The following is a 27,257-nucleotide window of genomic DNA, read 5'->3' as shown; positions in this document are numbered from 1 at the left end:
GGCATGCAAAAAGGATCTAGTGGTCTTAAGGTAAAGGGACCCCTGACCATTAGGTCCAGTCATGACCGACTCTGGGGTTGCGGCGCTCAGCTTGCTTTACTGGCCGAGGGAGCCGGCATACAGCTTCCAGGTCATGTGGCCAGCATGACTAAGCCGTTTATGGTGAACCAGAGCAGCGCACGGAAATGCCATTTACCTTCCCGCCGGAGTGGTACCTATTTATCTACTTGCACTTTGACGTGCTTTCGAACTGCTAGGTTGGCAGGAGCAGGGACCGAGCAACAGGAGCTCACCCCGTCGCAGGGATTCGAACCGCCGACCTTGTGATCGGCAAGCCCTAGGCTCTGTGGTTTAACCCACAGCGCCACCCGCGTCCCATCTAGTGGTCTTAGTAGACCACAAACTTAGCATGAGTCACCAATGTAATGCAGCAGGGGGACGGGGCGGGGAAGCTAGCCCAGTTCTCGGCTGCATCAACAGATGTATAGTGTCCAGACAAAAGGAAATAATAGTATCGCTATGTTCTGCCTTGGTCAGACTCCCACTTGGAGTACTGTGCTCAGTTCTGGGCGCCACAATTTAAGAAGGATATTGACAAGCTGGAAAGTGTGCAGAGGAGGGCAACCAAGATGATCAAGGGTCTGTGAACCAAGCCTTATGAGGAACAGTTGAAGGAGCTGGGCATGCTTAGCCTGGGAAAGGGGAGATATGACCGCCATCTTCAACTATCTGAATATGAAGCAAGGTTGTTTTCTGCTGCTCAAACCAATGGATTCAAATTATAAGAAATGGGTTTCCAACTAAACATTAAGAGTAACTACCTGGGAAGATGGCGAACACTCCTTCATTGGAGGTTTCTAAATAAGGCCCACATTGTCCATCTGTCAGGGGTTATTTCACTGCGATTCCTGCATTGCAGAGAGCGGATTAGAAGACCCTGTGAGCCTATGGTTTTATGACAGATTTGTCTATTCCATACCTCTGAATGTCAACTGCTGTGCGGTACCAGCAGAAAGGGGTTATCTGCCCTACAGGCGCCGAGTGTGGTCTTTGTAGGACCACCGGGCCGGGCCTCCTTGGAAGCAGGGCACTCAGCTAGGTGGACTTTTAGGAAGATCTTCTGGTGCCCTTGACCGAACTTGGATAGAAGTCCCTGTTTGTCTCGGAAGCCTCATTCTGCAGAGAGCGAAGCTTGCAGGCCTCGTCGGAGAAAAAGGACCGGAAGAGAAATTATGCTGATACCAGCACTTCTAGAAAGGTAAAGTCCCAATTACTCTGCGGCAGGCAGAGGAAACTCATTCTAGTTTCATCCTCCTCCTCCTCAGTTGTACAAATGCAACAAGGTGGGTGCTGTCTGCAAATAGGTTGGTGTGGCAGTGCCCCATTTGCCCTCATGGACCAGCTGCCACTGTTACTCAGAGCAGACCCACTGGGATTAATGGGCCCAAGCTAGTCATGCCCATTCATCTCAATGGGTCTACTCTGAGTACAACAAATGTTGAAGGCAGCCCAGATGCTCAAAGGCCAGCATGGGGAACCTTGGCCTCATTGCCCTTCCCTTCCAATCCATATGCTTCAGTTTCAACAGGTCTCCAGGATTTCAGGCCTACCAGGGATTGAACCTGGGACCTTCTGAACTCAAAGCAGGTGCTCTGCCAGCGTGCAACAGCTCTTCCCCTGCAACTAAAAGAAGAAGCCGCCTGGTCTTCATGGTTCTGAATGAAGGGCTCCTTTAAATAGGAAAACAAGAGGCTCCTTATCCCAAATCAGACCATTGGTCTATCTAGCTCAGTACTGTCGACACAGACTGGCAGCAGCTCTCCAGGATTTCAGGCAGGTCCCTCCAAACCCTACCTGGTAGTGCTGGGGACTGAGCCTGGGTCCCTCTGAAGATGCTGTCCCACTGAGCTACAACCGTCCATGGGACATCGATAAGGAGCGCTGCCCAAAGGAAGGACTGCCCAGTGTGTGTTCCTGAGAGGGGACAGCGCCATCTTTTTGAATGCTCCCTCTGGGCATTTAAAAGACTCAACCTTACCTCCCTGACCTCCTTCCTCTGCATTTTCATTTTTTGAAAGCTCACCAGGGTTCACCAACGTAGTGCTTGCTGGGTCACCTTGCCTTCTGCTGGAGATAAGCTTGAAAGAAGTATCCTATGGTAGCTGACAGGTTGCAATGTGTACTTGGTTGTGGTGCGTGTGAAAAAGACTTCCACAAGTCTCTCCAGTTTGCAGGTGAACCCACGAGCCCTGAGACACTTGGGCAACTGGTTTAAAACCAGTACCATACAGAGCAAGGCTGCTGTATGCAGCCAGCCAGGAGACAATTGCAAAGCAGTGAGTCATAGCAATAACACAAGATGCTGCCTGCTAGATCAGACCCTCTTGCCCAGGATAATCTACTGCTCTGACTGGCAGCAGCTCACTGGAATCTCAGGCAGAAAACGGCCACCCCCATCTCTTCCCACCTGAACAGTAGCGAGTGCAGAGGCTCTGCATGCACTCATCACTCAAGTGTGCTTTTCTTCCCCATATGCCCAAAGGAGCACCCCCTAAAGCATTTATACAAGCTGTTAAAATTGGGAATGAAAATCTGCGGCCCTCCAGAGGTTGCTGGACTCCCAATTCATGTCAACACCAACCATTAGTCATGCTGGCCATGGCTGATGCGATTTGGACGTGTAAACAGCAGCCCCTGTTTTAATTAGTCTTAACAGAAGCCAGAACAGCTACTCATGCAGAGACACAGCAGGGAGACTCCTTTCTGAATGGCTCTTCCCCCTTCCCAGGAGCCTTTAGTCCCAAGATGGAAAGCCTGTACCCCTCCAAATTATTATAATTTTTATGACGTGCCCTTCCGCAGCAGGTTCCAGAATGGGTTACGTTACAGTAATTTAAAACTGAGAATTAAAAACTGGTGAAACATATTAGGCTCCATGAAGCATTTCAATCCCAGCTGGTTCTAATAAGAGCTGTGACTTTTTAAGAACTGGTGCCTGGGCTTGCATTTCCCCCCTTCTCCCTCCCAATCCTTTTGTCCTTATTTGCCATGTCACGTCAAACATTGCTGGACTACAACTCCCAACATCCCTGACCATTGGTGATGCTGGCTGGGGCTGATGGGGGTGCAGCAACCTTATCTAGAGGAGCACAGGTTCCTCTTGTTTAAATAAAGCAGGGAGTGTTTGAAAGAATAATAAAACACACACACAGTTACATGTATTTACATTCTATTAAGGAGGGTAACATCAGACACCTTAAGCTGCAATTCTTAAAAGAACAGGGTTGTGTTGGTGTTTCTGTATAAAGGACAGGAGCAGAATAAACCCATTTAAATTAAAATTCAAACGTTTATGAACATAACCCTGGTCAGGGAAACAACTTCTGAACCTGAAGAAGGGAATCGTTCAGTCTTCCTGTAGAAAGTCTTCCACCAGTAACTGGGTTATTTGAATTTATGTATTCCTGAGGAACAACTCCATCATCCGACTAAGCTTTGACCGGCCAGAGACTCACTTGCAATCTCCCTCCAATTCACTACCTGTGACTTTTTATGATTTGATGCCTTTCCCCCAGCCCTCTCCTTAAGATTACCCCTTGTGTCAGATCCAACACACACCAGGAAGTCTCTTGGTTACAACTCTCACTTCTCGCAGTTCTGGGTTCACTGGGCTGCTCCACTTTGCTAGCAAGAGATCTTCAGGAGACCTCTTCCTCAGCCTAGCTGGATTCCACCCACTTTTCCTGCACCACTGCATTCTGAACGGCTCCCAAGCATGCACCTATATTCGGCATAAAGCAAACTCTCTGTGGCAGGCACCGATTTGACACCACGGTCCAGGCAACTTGGGTTTGCATAGCCTATATAAACAAGTGCACCCTCCAAGCGCAGGTTAACAGGGCATGCACAGGTGTACGGAACAAACTGGTGCCTCTGAAGCTACCCTGGATCGCTCAGTTGGTTAGAGCGCAGCGCTGATAACACTAAGGTTGCAGGTTCGATCCTTGTATGGGCAGCTGCATCTTCCTGCATTGCAGAGGGTTGGACTAGATAATCCTGAGGATCCCTTCCAACTCTACAATTATGTGATACCCCTTTTAGGTCCTACGGCAAGGTAGGATGTACCTAATGAATGCTGCGGTTTAGAGCTTAACCATATCCTGCTGCCCACTTTGGGATAATGCCAGAGAGGCCGACCCACCCTTATTCCATCTTCGAACAAAGATGAGGGGTACGTTTGTCGCTTGCAGTGTATTAACTCTCAGGCACTGCTGAAATATAAAAGAGCGCTCACAGCTCTCTCCTTGACAACCTGCGCTTGCACATTTTTTCCTCAAACAAATCGTTTTTATTAAGAGACAGGTGCACCCACCTCTATTTAACCGAGAAGCAGATGCTGTTCAAACATACCCCTAGACCCCCAATCTAGAAAAGCAGCCCATAACCCTGGCATGACCTGGTGCCTGCCTGCTTAGGGAACTTGCTACCGGATTGTCCTCCCCCTGGATCTGTCGTGCTCTACAACTCGAGATGGGACTTCTGCCCATTGGAAGGGGTCCTCTGCCTCCCTGCACAGTGACTTGGGCTGTGATCGGCCCAGATGGTTAAAATGCACTTTCATGGTGCTTTTGTCCGTGAGCAAGAGAACATTCTTGAGGTCTATCTGCTGGGGGGGGGGGGAGAGTGCTTGATAGCAAGGGGAGCTGCTGCCAAACTCCAGCCAATAAACGCTGAGTGTTGCCTCTTCCACAGGCCGCACAGTGTGAGATGCTGGCATGTGAGCAGCTCAGCCATGAAGACTGTACTTACACCTGTGTGCCTAGGTCCCTGAAGAGATGCCTCTGTTGAGACATTTGCTGCCTAGGAAAGAACGCCTTAGCTGGCATGCGAGTGCGACTTGTTCGTGAGACTTGGGTGATATTAACTCCAGCAGAAGCAGCCACTGGAGCGTCCTGGCTCAAGGCACTAAATCTATGCAAGATATTGTCGTTCCTTGAAGCCTGCTGCACTGTGGCTTAGGATCGCTTGAGCTTTGGCGTGTGTTGAGCCAGGAGTAAAACGGAGAGTAAAGGAAGGAGAGGAGAAAGTGCTGGACCAGCTGGTCATGTGGGCTCCTGCCTGGGCAAGCGGAAGGACACAATCCACTGCAAGGCTGACTTTGCTAATTTTGCTGGGGGAAAGGCTGCTTTCTAACCCAGAACTGGCCCACCATCCAGCTGCTTGCAAAGGGAACCCAACGCTGGTTTGAAAGGATGCACTGGGTGTGGGAAACCGCTGCAATCGCCAAAACAGAAACTTCAAACCAATGCAAAACCAAAGAAAGCAGCCCGTGAGTTCCTCGCCTCCCCACCCAGCCCCCGGGCAAAGATAATGGTCCTCAAATACTAAAGGTGCCATCTCAAAGTCCAAACAGTAGAGCAGAACAACTGGGCGTGGCATTTGCAGGGTACAAACGAGTGTCCTGAAGGAGGGAAATAAAAAGAAGTTGCCGATCGACAGCACAGGCAAGAACTGGTGCGGATCCTTCCCTGTAGAAATCAGAGAGCACTTTCCTCTCGAAGGCAAGCGAGCTATAGCTCTTTTTCATTTGTGGACGGCTTTCGTTCAAAAACAAAAAAGGAAGTCTAGAACACCGCACTGTATACACACAGAACACAGATATAGCAGCAAAAGGTAACCTTTGTTTTTTGGGGGAAAGCAAGAAGGTGCATCGAGACAGAGAGAGAAAGAGAGAGAGTGTGTGAGAGCCCCTCTCGGTCAATTCCTCAGAATTCCTCGTGGACATTTCGTGCGTAGTCCATGAGCTTGCTGCCGGTGAAATACTCGCTGTATTTCAAGATCTCCTCTTGCTCCAAGTGGTGGTTCTGGTTCTCGTCGGCCACGGCAATCATCTGCTTCGCTTCGTTCAAGGCGTTGTATTCGTTCATGGGGTCCATGTATTCCTGGGGAAGGGAGAGAGAAAGCAAAGGGCATCAGAGCAGGCTGCTGGATCCAGCCAACAGCCCGTCTAGTCCAGGATCCTGTTCTCACAGCAGCCACCCTGTGGGAAGCCATCAAGCAGGACGCAAGTACAAAACCACTCTCCTCCCCCTCTGTAGTTTCCAGAAACTGAGGTTCAGAAGCGCCGCTGCCTCCGATGATGGACTGGTAAAATGGCTGCGTCAAAACCAAGCCAGAAGGGGAGGGCCACTTTGCAGCAGCATCGGCAAAAACTGGTCAGAGGCAGGATGGGAGGAAGCTGGGTGCCCTTGCATAGCTACTCAGAGTTTTCCGGACAAAGGGGATTAGTGGAAGTTATTGTAACTGGCAGAGGACCTGACTAGCACACAGAACAACAACAACAACAATAATATCTGGCTGGGTTTCCCCAGCCACTCTGGGCGGCCTCCAACAAAACATTAAAACACAGTAATGCATCATCAAACATTAAAAGCTTCCCTAAACAGGCCTGCCTTCAGATGTCTTCTAAAAGTCTGGTAGTTGTTGTTCTCTTTGACATCTGGCGGGAGGGCGTTCCACAGGGCGGGTGCCACTACCGAGGAGGCCCTCTGCCTGGTTCCCTGTAACTTGGCTTCTCACCGTGAGGGAACCGCCAGAAGGCCCTCGGCGCTGGACCTCAGAATGACCCAGGTTGAAATACCCTGGCATGTCCAGTAAGAAGGATCAGCTGTTGAGTGATAGGAAAGGCCTCTCTGAAAGAGCTGCTGCCACTGCCAAAACAGAGGTTTGTTCTGGCTGGTCTAGTGCTTTGACTTTGTATAAGGCTGTTTCCCACATGATTTAAGAAAATCAAGCCTTGCATTCGCTGTACCAGGACAGGCCAGTAGTAACCACATCTCGATCTGAGATGCGTTTCTAGAACTCATGGTTTTACTCTGAGTAGGACCGACGCTGGACACAACCTGATACAGTGGTACCTCGGGTTACATACGCTTCAGGTTACATACGCTTCAGGTTACAGACTCCGCTAACCCAGAAATAGTACCTCAGGTTAAGAACTTTGCTTCAGGATGAGAACAGAAATCATGCGCCAGCGGCGCAGCGACAGCAGAAAGCTCCATTAGCTAAAGTGGTTCTTCAGGTTAAGAACAGTTTCATGTTAAGAACGGACCTCCGGAACAAATTAAGTACTTAACCCGAGGTACCACTAATCTGAAAATCTGGGCTGAGTTAATTCTGCTTCTGATGTGGTGTACTTGCAGAACTTGGCTGTTTTTGGTGTGGAGCTTGAGAAGAGGAGAGAAACTTGATTATAAGTAAAAATCTGTGCATAAGGAAGATTTTCTTTTCTTCAGAATACTAAACCCCAAAAATGAAATGTACGGCGAGATATACAAGAAACCCTAAGCCACAGCCTCAGTGGCCTTGTCTGCAGGAAAACATTTTATCAGATTCAGGGTCACATTATCAGAAAGTATTTATTTCAGAAAAGTCCCCAAACTTCCTGCTGTGAGTCTCCCTTCTCCGAAACACAAAGAGCTTTGTTATGGAAGGACACAAATGTGCAGATTCGCCCAGGGTTCAGATACCCAAAACTTTGTTTCAGAACATAGCCGAAAAAGGTCTAACTGCCTCCGTGACAGACAGTGCACTAATTTCACTTTTTCCAAGGTGGAACTGAGAAAGGGTTAAAGTGACGTCAGAAAGAGCACCAAGCAAACCTCGTTCCTAAGCAACGTCTCAGGAAGCGAAGGGGGCCAACGGCGGCGCTGATCACCTGCTGCGATACAGCTCAAATGCGAGACAGTAGGAAGTTATAGGTAGAGCGCTTTATCTCCCTTTAGCATCTGAATTCTTTGTGGAGCAGGGTGCGTGACCAGCGGGGGGGGGGGGTGCGCCTGCTTGTTTCAAGGGGGGGTGGGAAGCAGCTTTTTCAGAATTCAGAAATCAATAAGCTTGATTAAAGGTCAGAACATCACTTGACACTGTGAACCTGGTAACTGTTAGATGCAGCTTTATAATTCTAATCTTGACTTCGCCTTTAAAAAATAAATAAATGTTGGATGCTAATTTGAGATAACAATACAGTTCAGTTTCCTGTATTATAATTTATATACCGCCCTTCATTTATGGAAGAATGGTAGCCTCTTTTTAAATGGAAGAATGGAGGCCTCTTTTTTTGGACTATTTAGAGAAATATCGTAACGTGATGAATTCGCAAGCAGGATTTGAACTATGAGCAACAGAAATAATGAGAGATGATTGTATTATGGTCATGATATAAAAGGGGGAAGTCACAGGGTACAGCAATGAGATAGAATTTAAAAAAACACACTACGGGAAATGGAATGGAAGGACGAAAAAAAATTATTATGTATTGAAATTTGTGGAAATTTAAGAAAATATATTTATATATACAGTTAGCTAAAGTGGTGCTTCAGGTTAAGAACAGTTTCAGGTTAAGAACGGATCTCCGGAACGAATTAAGGACTTAACCCGAGGTACCACTGTACTACCCTTCTTCTAAGGATCACAAGGCAGTTCACGGTATAAAAACTCTGAAGTGCGTAACGTTGTGTATATATTATTGAATATTTTGTTTAGTGTTCCTGGAAATATATATTGCGCAATATCTTTTAAATTATTTTTTGTGTAAAAATCTGTGTTTCTTTTTTTAAAAAAAGGATCAGGGCAACAGGGGAAGCGGGGAAAATGTAACAGTGTGTGTGCCTCTCACATGGGATTTCAACCAAGATACGTGAAAAAGTTCGCAATTTGAGCATATGCAGCTACAGCCAATTCCCAGGACACACTCACCTCCAGCTCTTCCATAGTGACGATGCCGTCGTGGTCGGCATCAATGACTTCCTCGAACTCTTTCTTCCTGTCTTTCACCCAGTCGTCATCAATGTCCTGAGCCTGCTGGTTTTCCACGGTGCCGACGGGCAAGGAGATGAACTCGGAAAGGGTCAGCTTCTTATCGCCGTCCTGATCTGCAAAGGTTACAGCGTTTGACAGTAAAAATAACGGGACATGCAGAATTCAGCATGTGAGTTGCCAGCAACGTCCCACCATTCCGGACTAGGTACCTACCTACCACATGTTCAAAGTGGATGGCTTCCCTCAAAGAATCCTGTGCTTTGTTTAGTATGGTGGTGATTTTAGCTCTGTGACTACAGTTCCCAAGAAGCTTTATTTTACTTTTTTAGCGGGGAGCTTTAAATGTATGATGTGTAGGCAGCTCATTGCTTCCAGCAGGTTACTAACTGGGATGGGACAGTAACCTTTAAGAATATTTGCAAAGGAAGCATCACCGAGAGCCAGTGTGGTGTAGTGGTTAAGAGCGGTGGACTCGTAATCTGGTGAAGCGGGTTTGCGTCTCCGCTCCTCCACATGCAGCTGCTGGATGAACTTGGGCTAGTCACACTTCTCTGAAGTCTCTCAGCCCCACTCACCTCACAGAGTGTTTGTTGTGGGGGAGGAAGGGAAAGGAGAATATTAGCCGCTTTGAGACTCCTTCGGGTAGTGATAAAGTGGGATATCAAATCCAAACTCCTCTTCTTCTTCTTCACCGCTTCTGCCTATCAGCTGGGCATTTACCCAGAGGCCCAATATACTTTCTGCCAATGGACAGCGAGTTGGAACTTGGGCTGGGGAGACCAGAGTTCAAATCCGCTCTCCTCAGAGTAAATCCGGGTTAAATTGTTCCCTCTTACCTTAAAACCAGCACTGGGGGGACCCTGTGGCCCTCCAGTGGTTTTAGGACTACATTTCCCATCATCCCCGGAAACAGGCTAATTTAGATAAGGATGATGGGAGCTGCAGTTCAACAACATCTGGAGGCCAGCAACCCTTGGCTTAAATTTAAGGTTTGTTGCAATTTCATAGCAAGGTACAGAATTATGAATGCTGGCCAAAGCTCCATGGATAAAAGGAAAAGATAAAAATGCAACAACTAGGTTCGAATGCATATCCTATAATCATCCACCTCTGTTTGGAGATATAGGGTTGTACCCAGTGTTAATTCCACTATGAACAGACTCACTGAAGTTAATGAACACAACTTAGATCCACTAATTCTAGTGGGTCTACTTTGTGTAGAGCTTAGTTTGATACAACCTACAGAACAGCTTATATTAATATAAGAATTCACGTCAGGCTGGCTGGATTTCTTTTATTAATAATGCAAGCTGACAATTTTTTTTGTTATATTTGCTATGCTATTTTTTTTTTTAGAGTTCTAGCCAATTCTAGTCCTACTCAGAGTAGGGTTATCTTAACAGACATGACTAACTTAGGTTCATTAATTTCAGAAGTATAATTTAGCTGGGTAGAATGTAGTAATCTTGAGGGGGGGTGGGGGGTAGCAACTTTTTCCATAGAAGAACAAAGACAAGGTAATGCAAGTGAGCCGTGGGATCTGGAGCCAAGAGGTGGACTAGGGTGCCACCTTCTGGCCAAGGAGGGTGCTACAACAACAATTAATTACAGTGGTGCCCCGCAAGACGAATGCCTCGCAAGACGAAAAACTCGCTAGACGAAAGCGTTTTCCATTTTTTGAGTCGTTCCGCAAGACGAATTTCCCTATGGGCTTGCTTTGCAAGACGAAACGTCTTGCGAGTTCTTGCGAGTTTGTTTCCTTTTTCTTAAAGCCGCTAAGCCGTTAATAGCCGCTAAGCCGTTAATAGCCGCTAAGCCGCTAATAGCCGTGCTTCACAAGACGAAAAAACCGCAAGACGAAGAGACTCGCGGAACGGATTAATTTCGTCTTGCGAGGCACCACTGTAATCCCTACTTGGAATTCTAACCATTTTACATGAGAAATGTAGGAGGTGAAATTTCTATTATCTCTGAAAAGGAGGTGAATTTTTAAAGCGTTTCAGAGGTGTGGCAGGTGGCCAGAAGAGGGAGAAGTGTTTTTAAACTCTTATTTTTCTTCTGAAGGAATATCCCCAGCTGCTTCAATGGGCCTGGATCTACCCGAGAGGCCAGAGCCTCAGGCGACAGTTGCTGAGGGCCAGGCAGCAGACAGAGCCATGTTTCCCTTGCGGCTGCCCGTGCTCCGCTTGGCTGCTGTCTTCAACCGCAGATTATGACGCGGCTGGCGCTGAACCGAGATACACTTGCCTGCCTGCTTGGATTTTGCAATGGGAAAGCGCTAGCTTGCCCTTCACGGCAGGCACTGAAGCAGCGTGGCAGCCAGCCTGGCCGCCGTATTCTCCCGCAATCCCTCATTCCGAAAGCCATGGCGTGGTGCAGCACAGCCCCAGATGCATTGTGGGAACAAAGACCACCAAATGAGGCCACATCATGGCTCTGCCATGGAGGCTGTAACCCCCCCTTGCCTCTGACAAATTTAAAAAACTTGTCTGCTCCCTCACCCCATGAAAATATCCCCGAAAGGTGCCCTTTCGACTTCAACAGGTATGGAAGCTGTCTCCAAAAGCTGGAAACTGGAATGTAGGAATCTGCCTTGCACACAGTGAAACCACAGGTCTCAGTACAGTGGTACCTCGGGTTACCTTCAGGTTACCTACGCTTCAGGTTATAGACTCCGCTAACCCAGAAATAGTACCTCGGGTTAAGAACTTTGCTTCAGGATGAGAACAGAAGTCGTGCTCCAGCGGCGCGGCGGCAGCAGGAGGCCCCATTAGCTAAAGTGGTGCTTCAGGTTAAGAACAGTTTCAGGTTAAGAACGGACCTCTGGAACGAATTAAGTACTTAACCCGAGGTACCACTGTACTGCCTACGGCATGGATGGGGAACCTGTGGCCCTCCACAGGTTGCTGAACAACTTCCATCAACCCTGGCCAATGGCTGGGGCCAATGGGAGTTCAGGAACATCTGGAGAGCCAAAGGTTCCTCAGCTCTGGCTTGCAGCGACTGGCAGCTGCCCTCCAGGATTTCAGGTAGGAGACATTCCTGGAGATCATGGAATTGTACAGTTGGAAGGGACCTTGAGGATCATCTAGTCTACCCCCTGCAAAGCAGGAATATGCAGCCATCCCATATGGAGATCGAACCTGCAACCTTGGCATTATCAGCACCACGCTCTAACCAACTGAGCTGCAGGGGATTGACTACATGAGAAGATGATGCTCTGCCCCTGAACTATGGGCTCTGGATGGTTTCATGGGAGCCGATTGAAACTAAATCCTTCGAAGACAGAGGTCCTCTGGCTGGGTCGGGATGGTATGGGGATGTGGGACCAACTCCCTTCTCTTGTGGGGGCTGCCCCTGAAGCTGTCCCAGAAACTCCAGCGGGTGCATAATGCTGCAGCGAGGCTCCTCACAGGGTCTCTGCCATGGGAGCATATTCACCCAATGCTTTTCCTGCTGCATTGGCTCCCGGTGGAGTTCAGGGTCAGGTGCTGGTTTTGACCTTTAAAGCCCTTCACGGCCCAGGACCCTCATACCTACGGGACCGCCTCTCCTGATATGCCCCACGGAGGACCTTAAGGTCCATAAATAGCAACACCCTAGAGGTCCTGGGCCCTAAGGAACTCAGATTAGCCTCAACCAGAGCCAGGGCCTTTTCAACACTGGCTCCAGCCTGGTGGGACGCTCTGTCTCATGAGACCAGGGCCTGCGGGATCTGATTTCTTTCTGCAGGGCCTGTAAGACAGAGTTGTTCCACCTGGCTTTTGGCTTAGAATCAGTTTGAGTCCCTCCCCCTCTTTCTTTTTCCTTTCTCCTCCTGTGAAGAGGCTGCATCCTAATGTTTTAATGTTGTATTTTAAACTTGTTTTTTAAACTGTATTTTAATCAACTTGTTTTTATTATTGGTTGTTAGCTGCCCTGAGCCCGGTCTTGGCTGGGGAGGGCGGGGTATAAATAAATTTATTTATTATTATTATTATTATTCCCTTACTGGGAACATAGCCAACTGCCTTGGAATGAAGAAAGACTATTGGCTCACCTAGCTGTTTATTGTTTACACAGACTGGCAGCACGGCTCTCCGGGCTTTTAATTCCCAGCCCTAGTTGGAGGTGTCGCAGACTGAACCCGGACATCCTGCATGGAAGGCAGATGCTCTTCCAGTGAGCTATGGCCCTTCTGCAACACTGTGCCCAATGCTACCTTTCACAGGAGACAACCCACACTCCCCTCTCTGTGTCCCAAGTCTCCCTCTGCCCACTATACCAGCAGCCAACAGGAGTAACCATTCAGCATCCTCTGGGATCTCGTCCCCATCGGACATCTCTCCAGGAGGCACTCCAGCAACATTAGTAGCTGGGACAAGGTCAAGTTTTCATGAGATTCTGCCCGTGACGGCTTGGAAACGTACCCAGATCCCGGACGATTTCCTTCACCATAAACTTCAACATTCCCCTGCTGTGCTCTGGGTGAAGGAAGGACAGGAATTCTTCCTCATTCAGCAAAAGGTCCGTGGGCGGATTGTCGGCTTGATACCAGCGGTCTTTCAAGTTGTCAAGGACTTCCTGTGCTACAGATTGGGGACAGACAAACAGATTTCTTTCTTTCCATTTTAAAAATCACATTCTCTTTAAATTTGATCTGCAAGTTTTGAACACTTATTGCAAAGTTTTCTTCTTGCGAAATAGCATGGTTAAAAAAAACATCCACAAGATCAAGACTGACCCAATGTAGCCTGCAGACTGGAATTTCCCCAACCCTGATATATGCCCTATAATGCTGGAAGTAGCCATTACCTTAGTGGCAGGACAGCTCCTTTGCATGCAAAAGGTCCCAGGCTTCATCCCTGACCTAAGAACAAAATAAGTGTCTGCTGGGTCAGGCCAATGGCCCGTATTGTCCAGCATATTTCTCTCAAAGTGTCCAACCAGAAGCCCCAGAGAGAGGTCCGCAACAGCACCTGACCACCACAGCAGAGAGTTGTTAAGAGACCCCTGTTCTCCTCTCAGAGCTGCAATCCCCTGAATGATTTAACAGCCAACCACTTTTAGCAGGAAACACTGCGAACTGCAGGCTTGTGAAGGGGACAGGGATTTCCTAACTCTCAATACCCTTAATTAACCACACTTCCCATAATTCCTTGGGGGAAGCCATGGCTGTGAATGGTGCAGACAGGGCCTTTTATTTCCTTTTTTATTAGTGCAGTGGATTGCTTAAATAAATAAATAAATAAATAAATAAATAAATTATTATTTATACCCCGCCCATCTGGCTGAGTTTCCCCAGCCACTCTGGGCGGCTCCCAATCGAGTGTTAAAAACAATACAGCATTAAATATTAAAAACTTCCCTAAACAGGGCTGCCTTCAGATGTCTTTTAAAGATAGGATAGCTGCTTATTTCCTTCACATCTGACGGGAGGGTGTTCCACTGGGGCACCACTACCGAGAAGACCCTCTGTCTGGTTCCCTGTAACCTCACTTCTCGCAATGAGGGATCCGCCAGAAGGCCCTCGGCACTGGATCTGAACGATGGGGGTGGAGACGCTCCTTCAGGTATATAGGACCGAAGCCGTTTAGGGCTTTAAAGGCCAGCACCAACACTTTGAATTGTGCTCGGAAACGTACTGGGAGCCAATGCAGATCTCTCAGGACCGATGTTATATGGTCCCGGCGGCCACTCCCAGTCACTAGTCTAGCTGCCACATTCTGGATCAGGGGTCTGCAACCTTTAAGACAAAAAGAGCCACCTGGACCCGTTTCCGAAGAAAAAAAACCTGGGAGCCGCAAAACTAGTCATTATAAAAATAACTTTTTTGTCACTTTTTTTTAATTGTTTCTTTGTTTGACCCCTCAGAATTACTCCTCCTCATAGAAATAAACGTTAAATTAACAAGTTACCTTTTTTTGTGTGTGTGTTCTTCACTCCCCTTCAAAACAGTGACCAGCGTACATGCCCCCTTTCAATGCAGTGACCAGCGTACATGCCCCTTACAATGGAGCGGGCGGGCGGGCGGGAAGGTGACGTCGGGACGGTGCGTGACTAACACACACACTGCCCCCATGCAACGTCACAGCCAGTACAGCGCCCGCCACAGTGGGGAGTGTCGGAGCGCACAATGCGCCTCCTTCCCTCGCTAGTATCTGCCCCGGAGCCGCGGCAAAGGTGTAAAAGAGCCATATGCGGCTCCGGAGCCGCGGGTTGCAGACCCCTGTTCTGGATTAATTGCAGTTTCCAGGTCACCTTCAAAGGTAGCCCCACGTAGAGCGCATTGCAGTAGTCCAAGCGGGAGATAACTATTTTACTACGATGGCTAACTTCTTTGCAGGCCTGGGTTTGATTAAAGATGGTTCATATATATTATAACTTATAAATAAAGGTGTTCTTCTCCTTTCTCCTCTCCAGAAGTGGGGACGAGATAACAGCAGAAAGCTACGCAGCATGCCAAAGAGCTCCAGATCTCCCCAAAGATGCCTTTGGGCTGGGTGAGGAGGCCTGGAAGCCACACTCCCTGGTCCATGTTTGAAGGGGGCCTATGCATCGAAGGACAGATCCACACCATTTATGACTCCACCCTAAGAAACCTGGGGAACTGTAGCTTCCCACCCAAGGGAGCTGCAATTCACAGCCCCACTGTTAATTTACCTATATTTCCCAGGATTCTTTGGGGGAGCTCGTGTGCTGCAAATCTGTGGTGCGGATCAGCTCTAGGCAAGACTGACATTAGGCTCCGACTTTTAAGGAGTGTCTTACGCCTCCAGCAAGCTTCTTGCATCCGAGCGGCTCTGGCAAAATGAGCAACGGCAAACCCCTAAGGGGAGCAATATGGAAGAGGGAAGAGTCTGGAGAGGAGGCAGCAAGCTTCCTTTCATTCTGGAGTGGCAGCAGATGGGCTTCCCTGCTCCATATGGCGCACTGCTCAAGACACAGTTGATTAAGGCAGCGTGTGCGTAATGCATAGGGATGAGATTAAAGGCTTGCATGCAACAAACGCCGACAGCCTCGCTTGAGATTGGATGGCACAATATACTTGCGTACGCGTGTGCGTGTTTTCAGATTTGACCATGCCTGTTCCAGTTCTAGCGATGCGCTCCTCCAAAGAAATACTGCTTTGGTCAATAATGCTGCTGGAAGTGAACTTTGTGAAAGGACATGTCTCTAGTTTAGCAGTTCACGTGGTCAATGCGTTCAGTGAACCGCCCTGAGATCTTATGAGAAAGTGCGGTAGAATAAATCTAATGAATAAAATAATGAATGAATAAGTTTCAGAGCCCTGGTAGAAATGCCAGTGGACATAGGGATGCTATTCGTAATAAAATTGTTAGAAATCCTGAAACAGCTGCTAAGGGCAGGGTGCATTCAGAGGTCTATGGCTTTATAGAGTACAGTTCTGACTGTTCCGTCTTAGAAAGGGTATCACGGAAAGAGTAAAGGTGCTTTAAAAAAGTGGGCAATTAAAACAATCAAATTAAAAGAAAAAGCAGCAGGGTTAAAACATCTGGGCCGTTTTGGTTTGGGAAAAGGGAACGAAAGGAGGCTGGGACATGATAGGCACAGACAGTGTCTATTGGACTGTGTCAAAAGGACACAGACCGATTACCAGAAAATGCTTTATCACACACTTCTGGATTGAACCTGACCCTGGTTTGAACCCAAGCCAGACTACAGCGCTGGTTCCTTTAGCTCAGAATACACTATCTGATAGGGGCTCTCTGGGGTTTCAGACAGGGAAGGTGTCTCCCAGCCCTACCCGGGAACTGAACCGGGCAACCTTTGTATGAAAAGTGTGTCCTCTGCCACAAAGATACAACTGCTATGTGTGCGCTGTAATCCTGCAGTAGCACAGAATGAAATCCCCAAACCCCGCTGTTTGGGTGCTCAGAGTCCCCGCTCTTGCAGAAGGAAATGTAGGCATCTGCGGGGAGAACCCAGGCCATCCTGCTCAAGCAATCTGGCTTCCCGCTGCCTCATCCGAAGGCAAAGGAGGAGAACCCGCCCCCCCCCCCGGTTCCTTCCTTTTCTTCCTTTGAGCTTGGCAGAGAGTTCTTGTGCAGCCCACTTGGGTAGCCCCTCTGAAAGAGTCTCCTTCCTGCCAGTGGAGTGAGTGAGTGGCGTTAGCCCATTCTCAACCCCTTGCCTCCTCTGCAGACAAATGAGATACTGGGCCAATAATTCAGCTTCCAGAGAATCTTTTCTAAAAAGATGCATGATCTTAGCTCTTACAGTTGCAAAGTGTGTGTGTGTGGGGGGGCAATGCTTGCTGAACTCTCAGAAGCCCATAGGGTGGATGAACACCGCTGAGAACGGTTAAGTGCGGAGCTCCTTTCCTCCCCCTGTGTTAGCTTCCCCCAAAGAATCCTGGGAACTGTAGTCTGTTAGGGTTGATGAGAGTTCTCAGAAGACCCTCACAGAGCCACAATTTCCAGAGTGGCTTAACGATCAATATTTCTGCCCAGGAATTGAAGCTCTGAAAGGGGAATAGGGGATCTCCTAACAAATCTCAGCACCCTTAAGCTATAGTTCCCAGGATTCTTTGGGGGAAGCCATGGCTGCTTAAAGCGGCATGATACAGCTTCAAATGTATAGTGCAGAAGGTCCAGTATACCTGAAGGAGCGTCTCCACCCCCATCGTTCTGCCCGGACACTGAGGTCCAGCGCCGAGGGCCTTCTTGCAGTTCCTTCGCTGTGAGAAGCCAAGTTACATAGAACCAGGCAAAGGGCCTTCTCGGTAGTGGCACCCGCCCTGTGGAACGCCCTCCCACCAAATGTCAAAGAAATAAACAGGTACCAGACTTTTAGAAGACATCTGAAGGCAGCCCTGTTTAGGGAAGCTTTTAATGTTTAATAGACAATTGTATTTTAATATTCTGTTGAAAGCTGCCCAGAGTGGCTGGGGAAACCCAGCCAGATGGGCAGGGTATAAATAATAAATTGTTGTTGTTGTTCTACTGTTCCATCCTGCTCAGTATTAATACTGACTGGCAGTGGCTCTCCGGGATTTCAGGCAAGGGAAACTCCACCTGGAGATGCAAAGGATTGAACCTTGCGACTTTCTGCAGGCAAAGCAGATGCTCTATCACTGAGCTGTGGTCCCTCCCCAATTCAGACACCACCAGTCACAGGAAGCTTCCTTGACTACATTTTGGGGAAACTTTCACTGAACTATCATCTCACAGTCACAGGATTGTTGCAAGCATAAGGTGTGTAGTTTTTTTTTGGGGGGGGGGGAGGATGACGATGTACCCTCTTCTGAGCTTTCTGAAGGAAGAGCAGGATCAGTTTACTCAATTTGTATTTTATTTTATGTGCAGCTGCTCTAAAACGAGCAGCCCAGCTATAAACCAGTAAAATCTGCAGAGATCTTGTCTACTTTGAAACTCAGTGCCCAAGCTAGCGTTTCAACCCATTCCAGGAACTGAAGGCAGAACACGACAATTTTCATGTGGTCTTTGGGGGAGGTGGGCAGAGAGAGAGACCAGCACCACTTACTTTCCTCGTCTATTTTGAGCTCCTCGTTGTTTTTTATTTTTTCAGCCACCTCCTTCTCATTCATCCCCTTGCTTGCCAAGAACTTGATTTTGTACTCATCCCAGGACACGTGACCTAGGAAAAAAAGGAACCAATTCAAAGGAAGAATATCCAAGCAGACAAAAACTGTTTTTCTTTTTAATGCATGGCATGAAGGAAGTGGATATAGGATTTTCCCCCTCCCCAAACACGAGAACTTGGGGACATCTACCGAAGCTAAACGTTGGAAGATTCAGGGCAAACAAGAAAAAGGACGTCACACAGAACGCCATTAAACTACGGAGCTTGCTCCCAGAAGAGGTACTGGTGGCCATCAATGTGGAAGGCTTTGAAAGAGGACAAATTCATGGAGGATAAGGCTGTCATTGGCTACTAACCCTGATGGCTGTGTTCTACTTTCATAGTCAAAGGCAGTCATGCTTCTGAATACCAGTTGCTGGAAGCAGCAGGAGGGGAGAGGGCTCTTGTGCTAAGTCCTACTTGCAGGATACTGGGGAAGGACCTCTCCTGCCACCTCTTTATTTTGAATTGGTGATGCCACATTCTGCATGCAAAGCAGGTCCCCTGCCACTAAGCTATGGTAATAGTAATTTATTATTTGTACCCCACTCATCTGGCTGGGTTACCCCAGCCGCTCTGGGCGGCTTCCAACAAAGATTAAAAATACATTAAAATGTCACACATTAAAAACTTCCCTGAACAGGGCTCCCTTCGGATGTCTTCTAAATGTCAGGTAGTTGTTTATTTCTTTGACACTTAATGGGACGGTGTTCCACAGGGCGGGTGCCACTACCGAGTAGGCCCTCTGCCTGGTTCCCTGTAGCTTAGCTTCTCGCAGTGAGGGAACTACCAGAAGGCCCTCGGCGCTGGACCTCAGTGTCCGGGCTGAACAATGGGGGTGGAGACGCTCCTTCAGATATACTGGGCCAAGGCCATTTCGGGCTTTAAAGGTCAACACCAACACTTTGGTCCCTCCCCTTAACAGAAACTAGAGTGTGCCTGCATCAATGTGACCCACCAGGCCTAAGGTGACCCAACAGCTGGGTATTTTGGCCCCCAAAGGTGCCCACAAAATCCACTCGCTGGTCTACTAGGAGCAAGTGGCCTTGACTCTCCACCAGCCCTTACCCCAGGCTCTCGCCTGCACTGCAGTTCGGAGTAAGGTCAAGAAAGAAAAAAGGGTTTTCTGAACTGTGCCTTGGCAAATCTCGGCACATGTAAGAGAGAGACGTCCCTACGTCTCTCCAGCCTCGTCTGTGCAGGACACTAAGCCAGAGAGGAGGAGGTGGCAAACCCACTTTTGGCGCTGGTCATTCCCAGCTCATCAACAGGTTGTTTCCCCAGCAGGAAAAGATTCCCTACCTGGCCCAGGAAGCCCCTGACAGGCAACTGTATGGCTAGTGGGCTGCATGGATGCTTCTTGCGCTACATGCACACCATGCAGCTGCCTGGCAGCTGGTAAACGAAGGGTTGGCAACCTGTTGCCCTCCAGGTGCATTGGACAGCAGCTCCCATCACCCTTGTCCATTGGGCATGATAGCTGGGGCTGGTGAGAGCTGGAACCACACAAACCTGGAGGGCACCAGGTTGCCTGTGCTGTGCTGACACATGCCATGACAACTCCTTTTGTGACCGAAGCTGCCCCATCTATCCGTCTCCTACCATCACCATCGGGGTCCACGGCCCGGAAGTGCATTTTGTTCTCTTCCACGGCCTCCTGGAAGTGCTCTTCTGTCTTCTCCATGATCCAGCGCTGCATCTCCTTTGCACTGATCTTTTTGTCCTTGTTGATGTCGACTCTGTGGCAGGGAAGAAGAGGAGGAATTTGGATTTAATATCCCACTTTATCACTACCCGAAGAAGTCTCAAAGCGGCTGACATTCTCCTTTTCCCCTCCTCCCCCACAACAAACACTCTGTGAGGCGAGTGGGGCTGAGAAGAAGAAGAAGAGTTTGGATTTGATATCCTGCTTTATCACTACCCGAAGGAGTCTCAAAGCAGCTCACATTCTCCTTTCCCTTCCTCCCCTCCTTCAAAGAAGTGTGACTAGCCCAAGGTCACCCAGCAGCTGCATGTGGAGGAGCGGAGACGCAAACCTGGTTCACCAGATTACGAGTCTACTGCTCTTAACCACTACACCACACTGGCTCCCAGAGATAGGAAAGGAGTCAAGTTAGGGCTCCAGAGGTGAAGGGCATGTTAGACTAGGACCTGGGAGACCGTGTGTGTGTGTGAGAGAGAGAATCTCTGTCTAGCCATGAAAGTCGCTGGGTGACCTTGGGCCAGTCACAGTCTCTCAGACTAACCTACCTCACAAGGCTGCTGTGAGGATAAAATGGGAGCCGGAGAGAGAAACCATGTACACCACCTTGGGTGAAAAAAGGTGGGATAGAAATGCAGTCAACTAATCTATGCGGAATGGAAGAAAGACAATTAGTTCTGATGCCAGAATAACTGCGGTTCAAGCCTCTACTTGGCCACAAAGAAAACCTGTGTGGCATTTGGATCTAGTCACCCTTGGAGATCAAAACTGGAGCACATGTAGGGAACATCTAAGCTCACTGGTGCCAGATTAAATCCCTGGGATTTTCCATGTGGAAAAGGCTTCCTCCTGAAAACCTTGAGAATGGATTTTTAAAATGTTTTGACTATATATATATATTTTCAAAAAAAAATTTAAACCAAGGGGTTCAATTCTACTACTGTGCAGAGCACACCCACATAAATTACTGACCAGTGCATGAATCAAAAGAAAAACTCAATATGAAATCAGAGAGCAAATGTCAGTAACCGTTTATACTGGTTTTTTTTTTAAAAAAACACCATGAATTGTGTTGGAAATTTTATGTTTTATATACTGTGTTTACTCAGGAAAGATCCCTGCCACTCTTCACCCCAATTGTTGAGATTTACTGTACCTCTTCCTCTCTCTCTCTCTCTTTAAAAAAATCATTTGCTTCCTGAGATCTGGCTGGTCAAATTTCCTCTCTCTGCTCCCAAGGGGATACCGGAGAATAAAAAGTGCTTGCCCTTTGCACAAGATCATTTGCAAGGTCAAGGCAAAGGCAGGCAAACTGCTTGTGACCTGCCCTTTCTGAGATGAGAAGGGAGGAGGGATAGGGGGCTCCGGAATGACATACAGTCACTAATCGGCCGGCAAGAGCTCTAATCAGCTTTTGAATTCATTATTGCCGGCTGCTTATCTGCGATGCACTTAACAATAAACCTTTTAATTTGCAGACAGGATGTCTGGGAAGTGGTTACCGACCCAACTGCATCAGACACACGTGATAAATTATTCTCAAGCAAAGGTGGCTGGACAGAGTGACATCTGCACACTCCCAGCTGATTCCCTCATTCAGAGACACTGGCTGAGGGCAAAGACTATTGTAGGGCTGAGAGTTCTGCAAGACCTGGAGACTATGAGGGTGGGCTATTGGTTGGCAGTTTTTGCTGGGGTGAAGATTTAATTTTGGGGATGCTTAATGTTTGCTGTTATTTGGTATCGAGTTTTTGAATCTTTATTGCTGGACCTTATTATAAATTATGTGGAGATGGTTTAACTTTGCTGTATACTTATTGAGATGTTTTCATTCATTGTTCATGATTTCTTAGGCTTTGCTACGTTTTTGTAATTTTGTAAATCCTCTGGTGTTGTAACCTGCCTCGGGCATGGTTTGCTATGGAAAGGCGGTATACAAGTAAACAGTGGTGACTGAACTGCCCGCTTTTTCAGTTACCTGAAGCAATTGCATCAGCTCCAAATTAAAAGGTGACATTGGTCGATGTTAACATACATCACTCGCCCAATCTAAATTGCACCCTGAAGCTTCTAGGATCCCTGCAGTGGAAAGAATCACATCAGGGAAATGGCTTAACCCCCTATTGGACACCAGGTCCAAGGCCTGGCATCTCCAGGTACAGCCAGGTAAGACCTCCACCTGAGACCTCAGAGAGCTGCTGCCAGCTGGTGCAGGCAGTGAGTTAGACTAGCTTTCTCAAACCTCCTGCGCTGCAGAAGCTACAACTCTGAACAGCCCTACCAGCCAACATGGCCAACGTTTCGTGGTGCTGCAAAACATCTGGAATGCACTGAGCTGATGACGTCTATGCTAGATGGACCCAAGTTCCTCTGTGCATCTGCCTCAATTCAATTTGGAGCAACACTCACTTTGAGAAAATAACCATGAGCTTCCTCCTGTTCCTTCGTGGTTCTGAATCTTCGTCAAACTCCTCCATCTCCTTCCCAAGGAAGACCTCCTGGTGGAACTCCTTGTTGAGATGCCCGTCCATCTCCATCTTGACCCCATTCAAGTGGTCCGGGGGCAAGATCTCGTTCTCATCGTTGTTCTCGGCCGCCGCCTTCTCTTTCAAGGCGGAGTTGTTGGCAGGCCGTGCATAGACGTCCATGAGGAGGAAAACAAAGAGGAGGGACAGGTAGATGGAGCCCAGGCTGCAGATGAAGGCCCGTTTCGAAACCATCGCTCCTCCCCTTGAGCGTCAGCAGCTTGTAATACTGGTATGGCGATGGAATACCCTGGGAGGAAAACCAACAGGTGAACATGATCCATTGTTTCCAGGCGGTTTTTATGAGCTCAGAGGCTGAGCTCAGTAATTCCCCATTAGACACAACATTTCGCTCTGGATAGTTAGTCCTAAACGTGGACCACTGCCTTAAGCTTGGGCAATATTTTCAATGCATCTAATTATTAAGAACATAAGATCAGTCCTGCTGGATCATACCGAACGTCCTGCTAAGAATTCAGGAACCCTGCTGGATCAGGCCAACGGTCCACCTAGCCCAACAACCAATCAGATGCCTGTCAAAAAGGCTATAGCTAAGTGGCAGAGCGTCTGGTTCGCAAGCAGAAGCTCCCTGGTTGAACCCCTCTGCATCTTCAATAGACTCTGGGATGAAACTCTGGAGGGCCACTGCCAGTCAGAGCTGGCAACACCCAATGATCTAACTCAGCATAAGGCAGCTTCCTAGGTTCCCACAAAGGCCAATGGTGATGGGAAGTCTGCAAACAGGAGACAAGTGCAAGAGCACTCTTCCATTTGTGGCCCAAAGCCACTGGAATTCAGAAGCCAGGTGCCCTTCTTTCCAGTACGACAGGTAACCTTTGACAACCTTGCAAAGTTGTCTTACTCCACACCACCATTAAAGCTGTCTCAGGTTGGCAGCCGTAACCACATTTTGCAGTAGAACACCACACCTGCAGATGGACTTTGGAAGTGTGCGGTTGGTGGTCATCAGCTGACTGCTGCAGAAAGCTGCACACCTTCAAAGGAGCTTGCTCTCAGCATTGATCAGCTGACGGGCAAGTAGGTGACGCCAACCACCTGTCAAAACTGGCCCATTTTTGGGGGGGGGGATAAAGATCTGGCCCTCCAGGCAGTCCGTGTAGCATAGTAGTTAAGAGTGCTGGACTAGGACTTGGGAGATCAGGGTTCAAATCCCTATTCAGCCTGGATCAGTCACTGCCTCTCAGTCTAAGCTACCTCATTGGGTTGTTGTGGGGATTAAATGAGGAAGAGAGGGGGAGAACCATGTACACCACCTGGAGGTCCCTGGAGAAAAACGGTGGGATATAACTACAATAAATATGTAACTAATTCAGTTCCGCATTCTGGTCTACGGTCAGGTGAACAAAATGCTGCCCCTTAATTTTGTAGTGGATAAATAAATAATACTCAAAACACTTAATTTTGTAGTAGGTAATATTTTATTACTAATATTTTAATATTTAATATTAATATTTAATATTTTAATATTTTATATAAGGGACGCGGGTGGCGCTGTGGGTAAAAGCCTCAGCGCCTAGGGCTTGCCAATCAAAAGGTCGGCGGTTTGAATCCCCGCGGCGGGGTGCGCTCCCGTCGTTCGGTCCCAGCGCCTGCCAACCTAGCAGTTTGAAAGCACCCCCGGGTGCAAGTAGATAAATAGGGACCGCTTACAAGCGGGAAGGTAAATGGCGTTTCCGTGTGCGGCTCTGGCTCGCCAGAGCAGCAATGTCATGCTGGCCACGTGACCCGGAAGTGTCTCCGGACAGCGCTGGCCCCCGGCCTCTTGAGTGAGATGGGCGCACAACCCTAGAGTCTGGCAAGACTGGCCCGTACGGGCAGGGGTACCTTTACCTTTACCTTTAATATTTTATATATTTATTCTGACAAGTCTTTTTTAAAAAAACAAAAACCTATTAACATATTTCCTTAACATATACTTTGAGGCTTCAAAGCACATACATTTCAGTAATCCTTGAGTGTCAGCCAGGTGCAAAAAATGGCACCCAGACTTTTTGAGGTGCTCGCAAATGGAGATTTTTTTAAGGCACAAAATGCGTCTGGCACCCTGCTAATTTCGAACCCTGCTCCTGGAGCAAGTCAGAACCGCAAAGGTAGGTACTGGTACTTTTAAGCTGGTACTTTTACTCAGTGTACCATCCCACCCACCCACACCATGACACAGAATTCATGCACAATTCACACACACTTTTGCTCATTTTTTTGATTGGAAATATAAATATGAGCGATATTCAGAGGTGTCACTAGCTCACTGCTCCTCAGAAGAATTTGCCATATTAACTTCTAATGTTTCACCCTCAACAGATTCCAATAGACTCAAAACTTGTCCAACTGTCTACGTAAGAGACAAGGTTCAAACCACATGTTCTTTAGTGACTCACTGGATACCCTTTGCATCCAAGGTGCATTTAAAAGGCAAATTTCACCAGGCAGGTGCTAATAATTAATGGCAACAGAGCAGGCTTTAACTCTTCCCCCCAACTGTTGTGGTCCTTCTGCTTTGTAAGGAGAAAACCCTATTAACGGAAGTTCAGTCCCAGATCCCTATTAAAAGTATGTCTTCTGCTTCGGGGTCTATTAAAAGGCTTCACTTACTTCTTTTACAGACTCCAGCACATTAAGAAAAAGACTAAACTAGAGAAGTCCCATCTTATGCATTATTCCTCCTGACACCCCCCCCCCGCCCCGAACAGTTTGAGGCACTACAGTCAAGACACAGGCTGAAAATCTCAGTGACCCGGTTGCCACAGCATAGTAAACCACAGTTTAAAACGATCTATGTTTTAATGTGAATGCACAGCATATTACTGCACTCTGATAAAGTAGCGGGCACCTCACTTCTCCCTCACTCCTGCTGGGTAACAAGCCATGGTATGGCTTAGAATTGTGTCCAAATAAGAGCTCACTGTTTGGCTAGCCATTTCCATTCAGATTTTTGGGTCACTTGTTTCCGACAAAGCTTCTTTCATTGCCCACAAGTTAAGACACTTCTAATACACCTGACATTTTTTGCATGCCAAATAGGAAAGTCACTTTGAAATATGTTTCTTATAAAAGGAAAAGGGAACTATACTTCTGTTCTGCTCAGTAAAGAAGTGCTCTGTCCAAATGTTCCAACAGGAACAGTTGTTGCTTTTATAAAAGGATGTTTTTTACCCTTCACATGCCTTTTTTTTGTCTATGCTATAAATCCTGCACATGCTCTGAGAAACAACCTAAAAAATATCCCAACAACCAAACAGTAAAACCAGGGAAGAGACAAGTCTATTCATGCACAAAGAATCAAATTTTAAAATATAATAATAATAATAATAATAATAATAATAATATCCGTATGGATTGTATTCAACTTAGGCCCAACTCAAAAGCAGACCCACTGAAATAAATGAAGCTAAGTTACCAGTGCCCACTGACTTCAATGGGTCTACCCTGAGTAGCAGCACTAACAGTAGATATTTATTTCATAACATTTACACACTGCTTGACTGTAAAAAAACCCCACAACTCCTCAAAGTGGTTTACAGAAAGATAAAGCCGAGAAAAATTCACAAGCCTACTTTAAAACATACAAAAATTTAATTTTTAAAACCCCCTGGTTTTAATGCATCTGTTGGGAAGGGGGGAGATTGTTATCTGTCTGTTTGGTTGTATGTCGCATTGGGTTTCCCTGGGCAACATAAAGCAACTAAACAAATAATAATTATAATAATTTAAAATTTCACATTAACTTTCTAAGCATCTGGGTAGGCCTGCATAAGCAATAACTTTTCCAAAGGCAGCCCTGCCAAGGCGCCTCCTTGATCTCAATAGACAGGGAGTTCCAAAGTGCAAGCGCTGCCACGCAAACCAACTTCTCTTATAAACGCGAAATGGGCATTACGTGGCACCCGCGAACGTTATTTACAGCTGTTTATTCCTCCGAAACTTGTTTGCACACAGATACAAAAAAAAAAATGACTCCCAAAGCAGGTATTAAAACCGGCAATTAAGGACGCGCAATAACCGATCCCGCTGGGATCGTTTTCAAACGCCCTTGAATTGAAACGTAGCTGACAATCCAAATAATAAATAATAAATAAATCAGTTTTTAAAAGCAGGCAGGCGAAACAAATAAAATGGAAAGTTCGTTCAAGGGTCTCTATTAAAAGAGCCGGCAAAGCCCCTCATTCCCTCTCTGTCTTCCCCGCCCCAATTCGCTCCTCCTGCGCTCTGCGTATGCTCAGAGGCTGCCGTGACCTTCTGCCCTGCTCCCATGCCGGCTCCATACCTGCCCCGCAGGCCACGGAGGCTCCTCATGCCCAGCCCCGCCCTCGCTCCTCTGGGGCTTCCTCTCCGCCTCCCACTCAGAGACAGACAGACAGACAGACACACGCCGCGCGCCTGCCAGAGGGAGGGAGGCTGGCCGGAAACAGGAAACGCCATTCGCCGCTCCGACGAGAGATGAGCCCGCCTCTTCCGGACCTCCCGAGGCTGCCCGAACTCAACGCGAGGACCTCTCTCTCCAGTTGTATAAAGACTAATTAGTCGCGGCGGGAAGCGGCTGGCCTGTCTCTTTTCGACTCGCCGTCATAAAATCTGAAATAAAATAGTGCCTATTCAACTCTACC

At 47.7% G+C, this 27,257-nt stretch overlaps 1 protein-coding gene across 1 annotated transcript; it reads right to left on the bottom strand.

Annotated features, from left to right (window-relative positions):
* Positions 1–3,212: 3,212 nt before the first annotated feature.
* SDF4 (stromal cell derived factor 4) lies at positions 3,213–27,074 on the bottom strand. Its single transcript, XM_028740824.2, has 7 exons — positions 26,918–27,074; positions 22,517–22,882; positions 20,008–20,144; positions 18,307–18,420; positions 13,230–13,388; positions 8,758–8,933; positions 3,213–5,942 (listed from the first exon to the last, which is right to left on the bottom strand). Exons 2-7 carry the CDS (start codon positions 22,825–22,827, stop codon positions 5,766–5,768), a joined length of 1,074 nt encoding a protein of 357 aa, XP_028596657.2. The 5' UTR covers positions 22,828–22,882; positions 26,918–27,074; the 3' UTR covers positions 3,213–5,765.
* Between the last annotated feature and the right edge of the window lie 183 nt (positions 27,075–27,257).

This window comes from Podarcis muralis, chromosome 7 (assembly GCF_964188315.1).
Source record: "Podarcis muralis chromosome 7, rPodMur119.hap1.1, whole genome shotgun sequence".
Taxonomy (NCBI): Eukaryota; Metazoa; Chordata; class Lepidosauria; order Squamata; family Lacertidae; genus Podarcis; species Podarcis muralis.
This window is presented reverse-complemented; position numbering and strand designations above follow the sequence as displayed.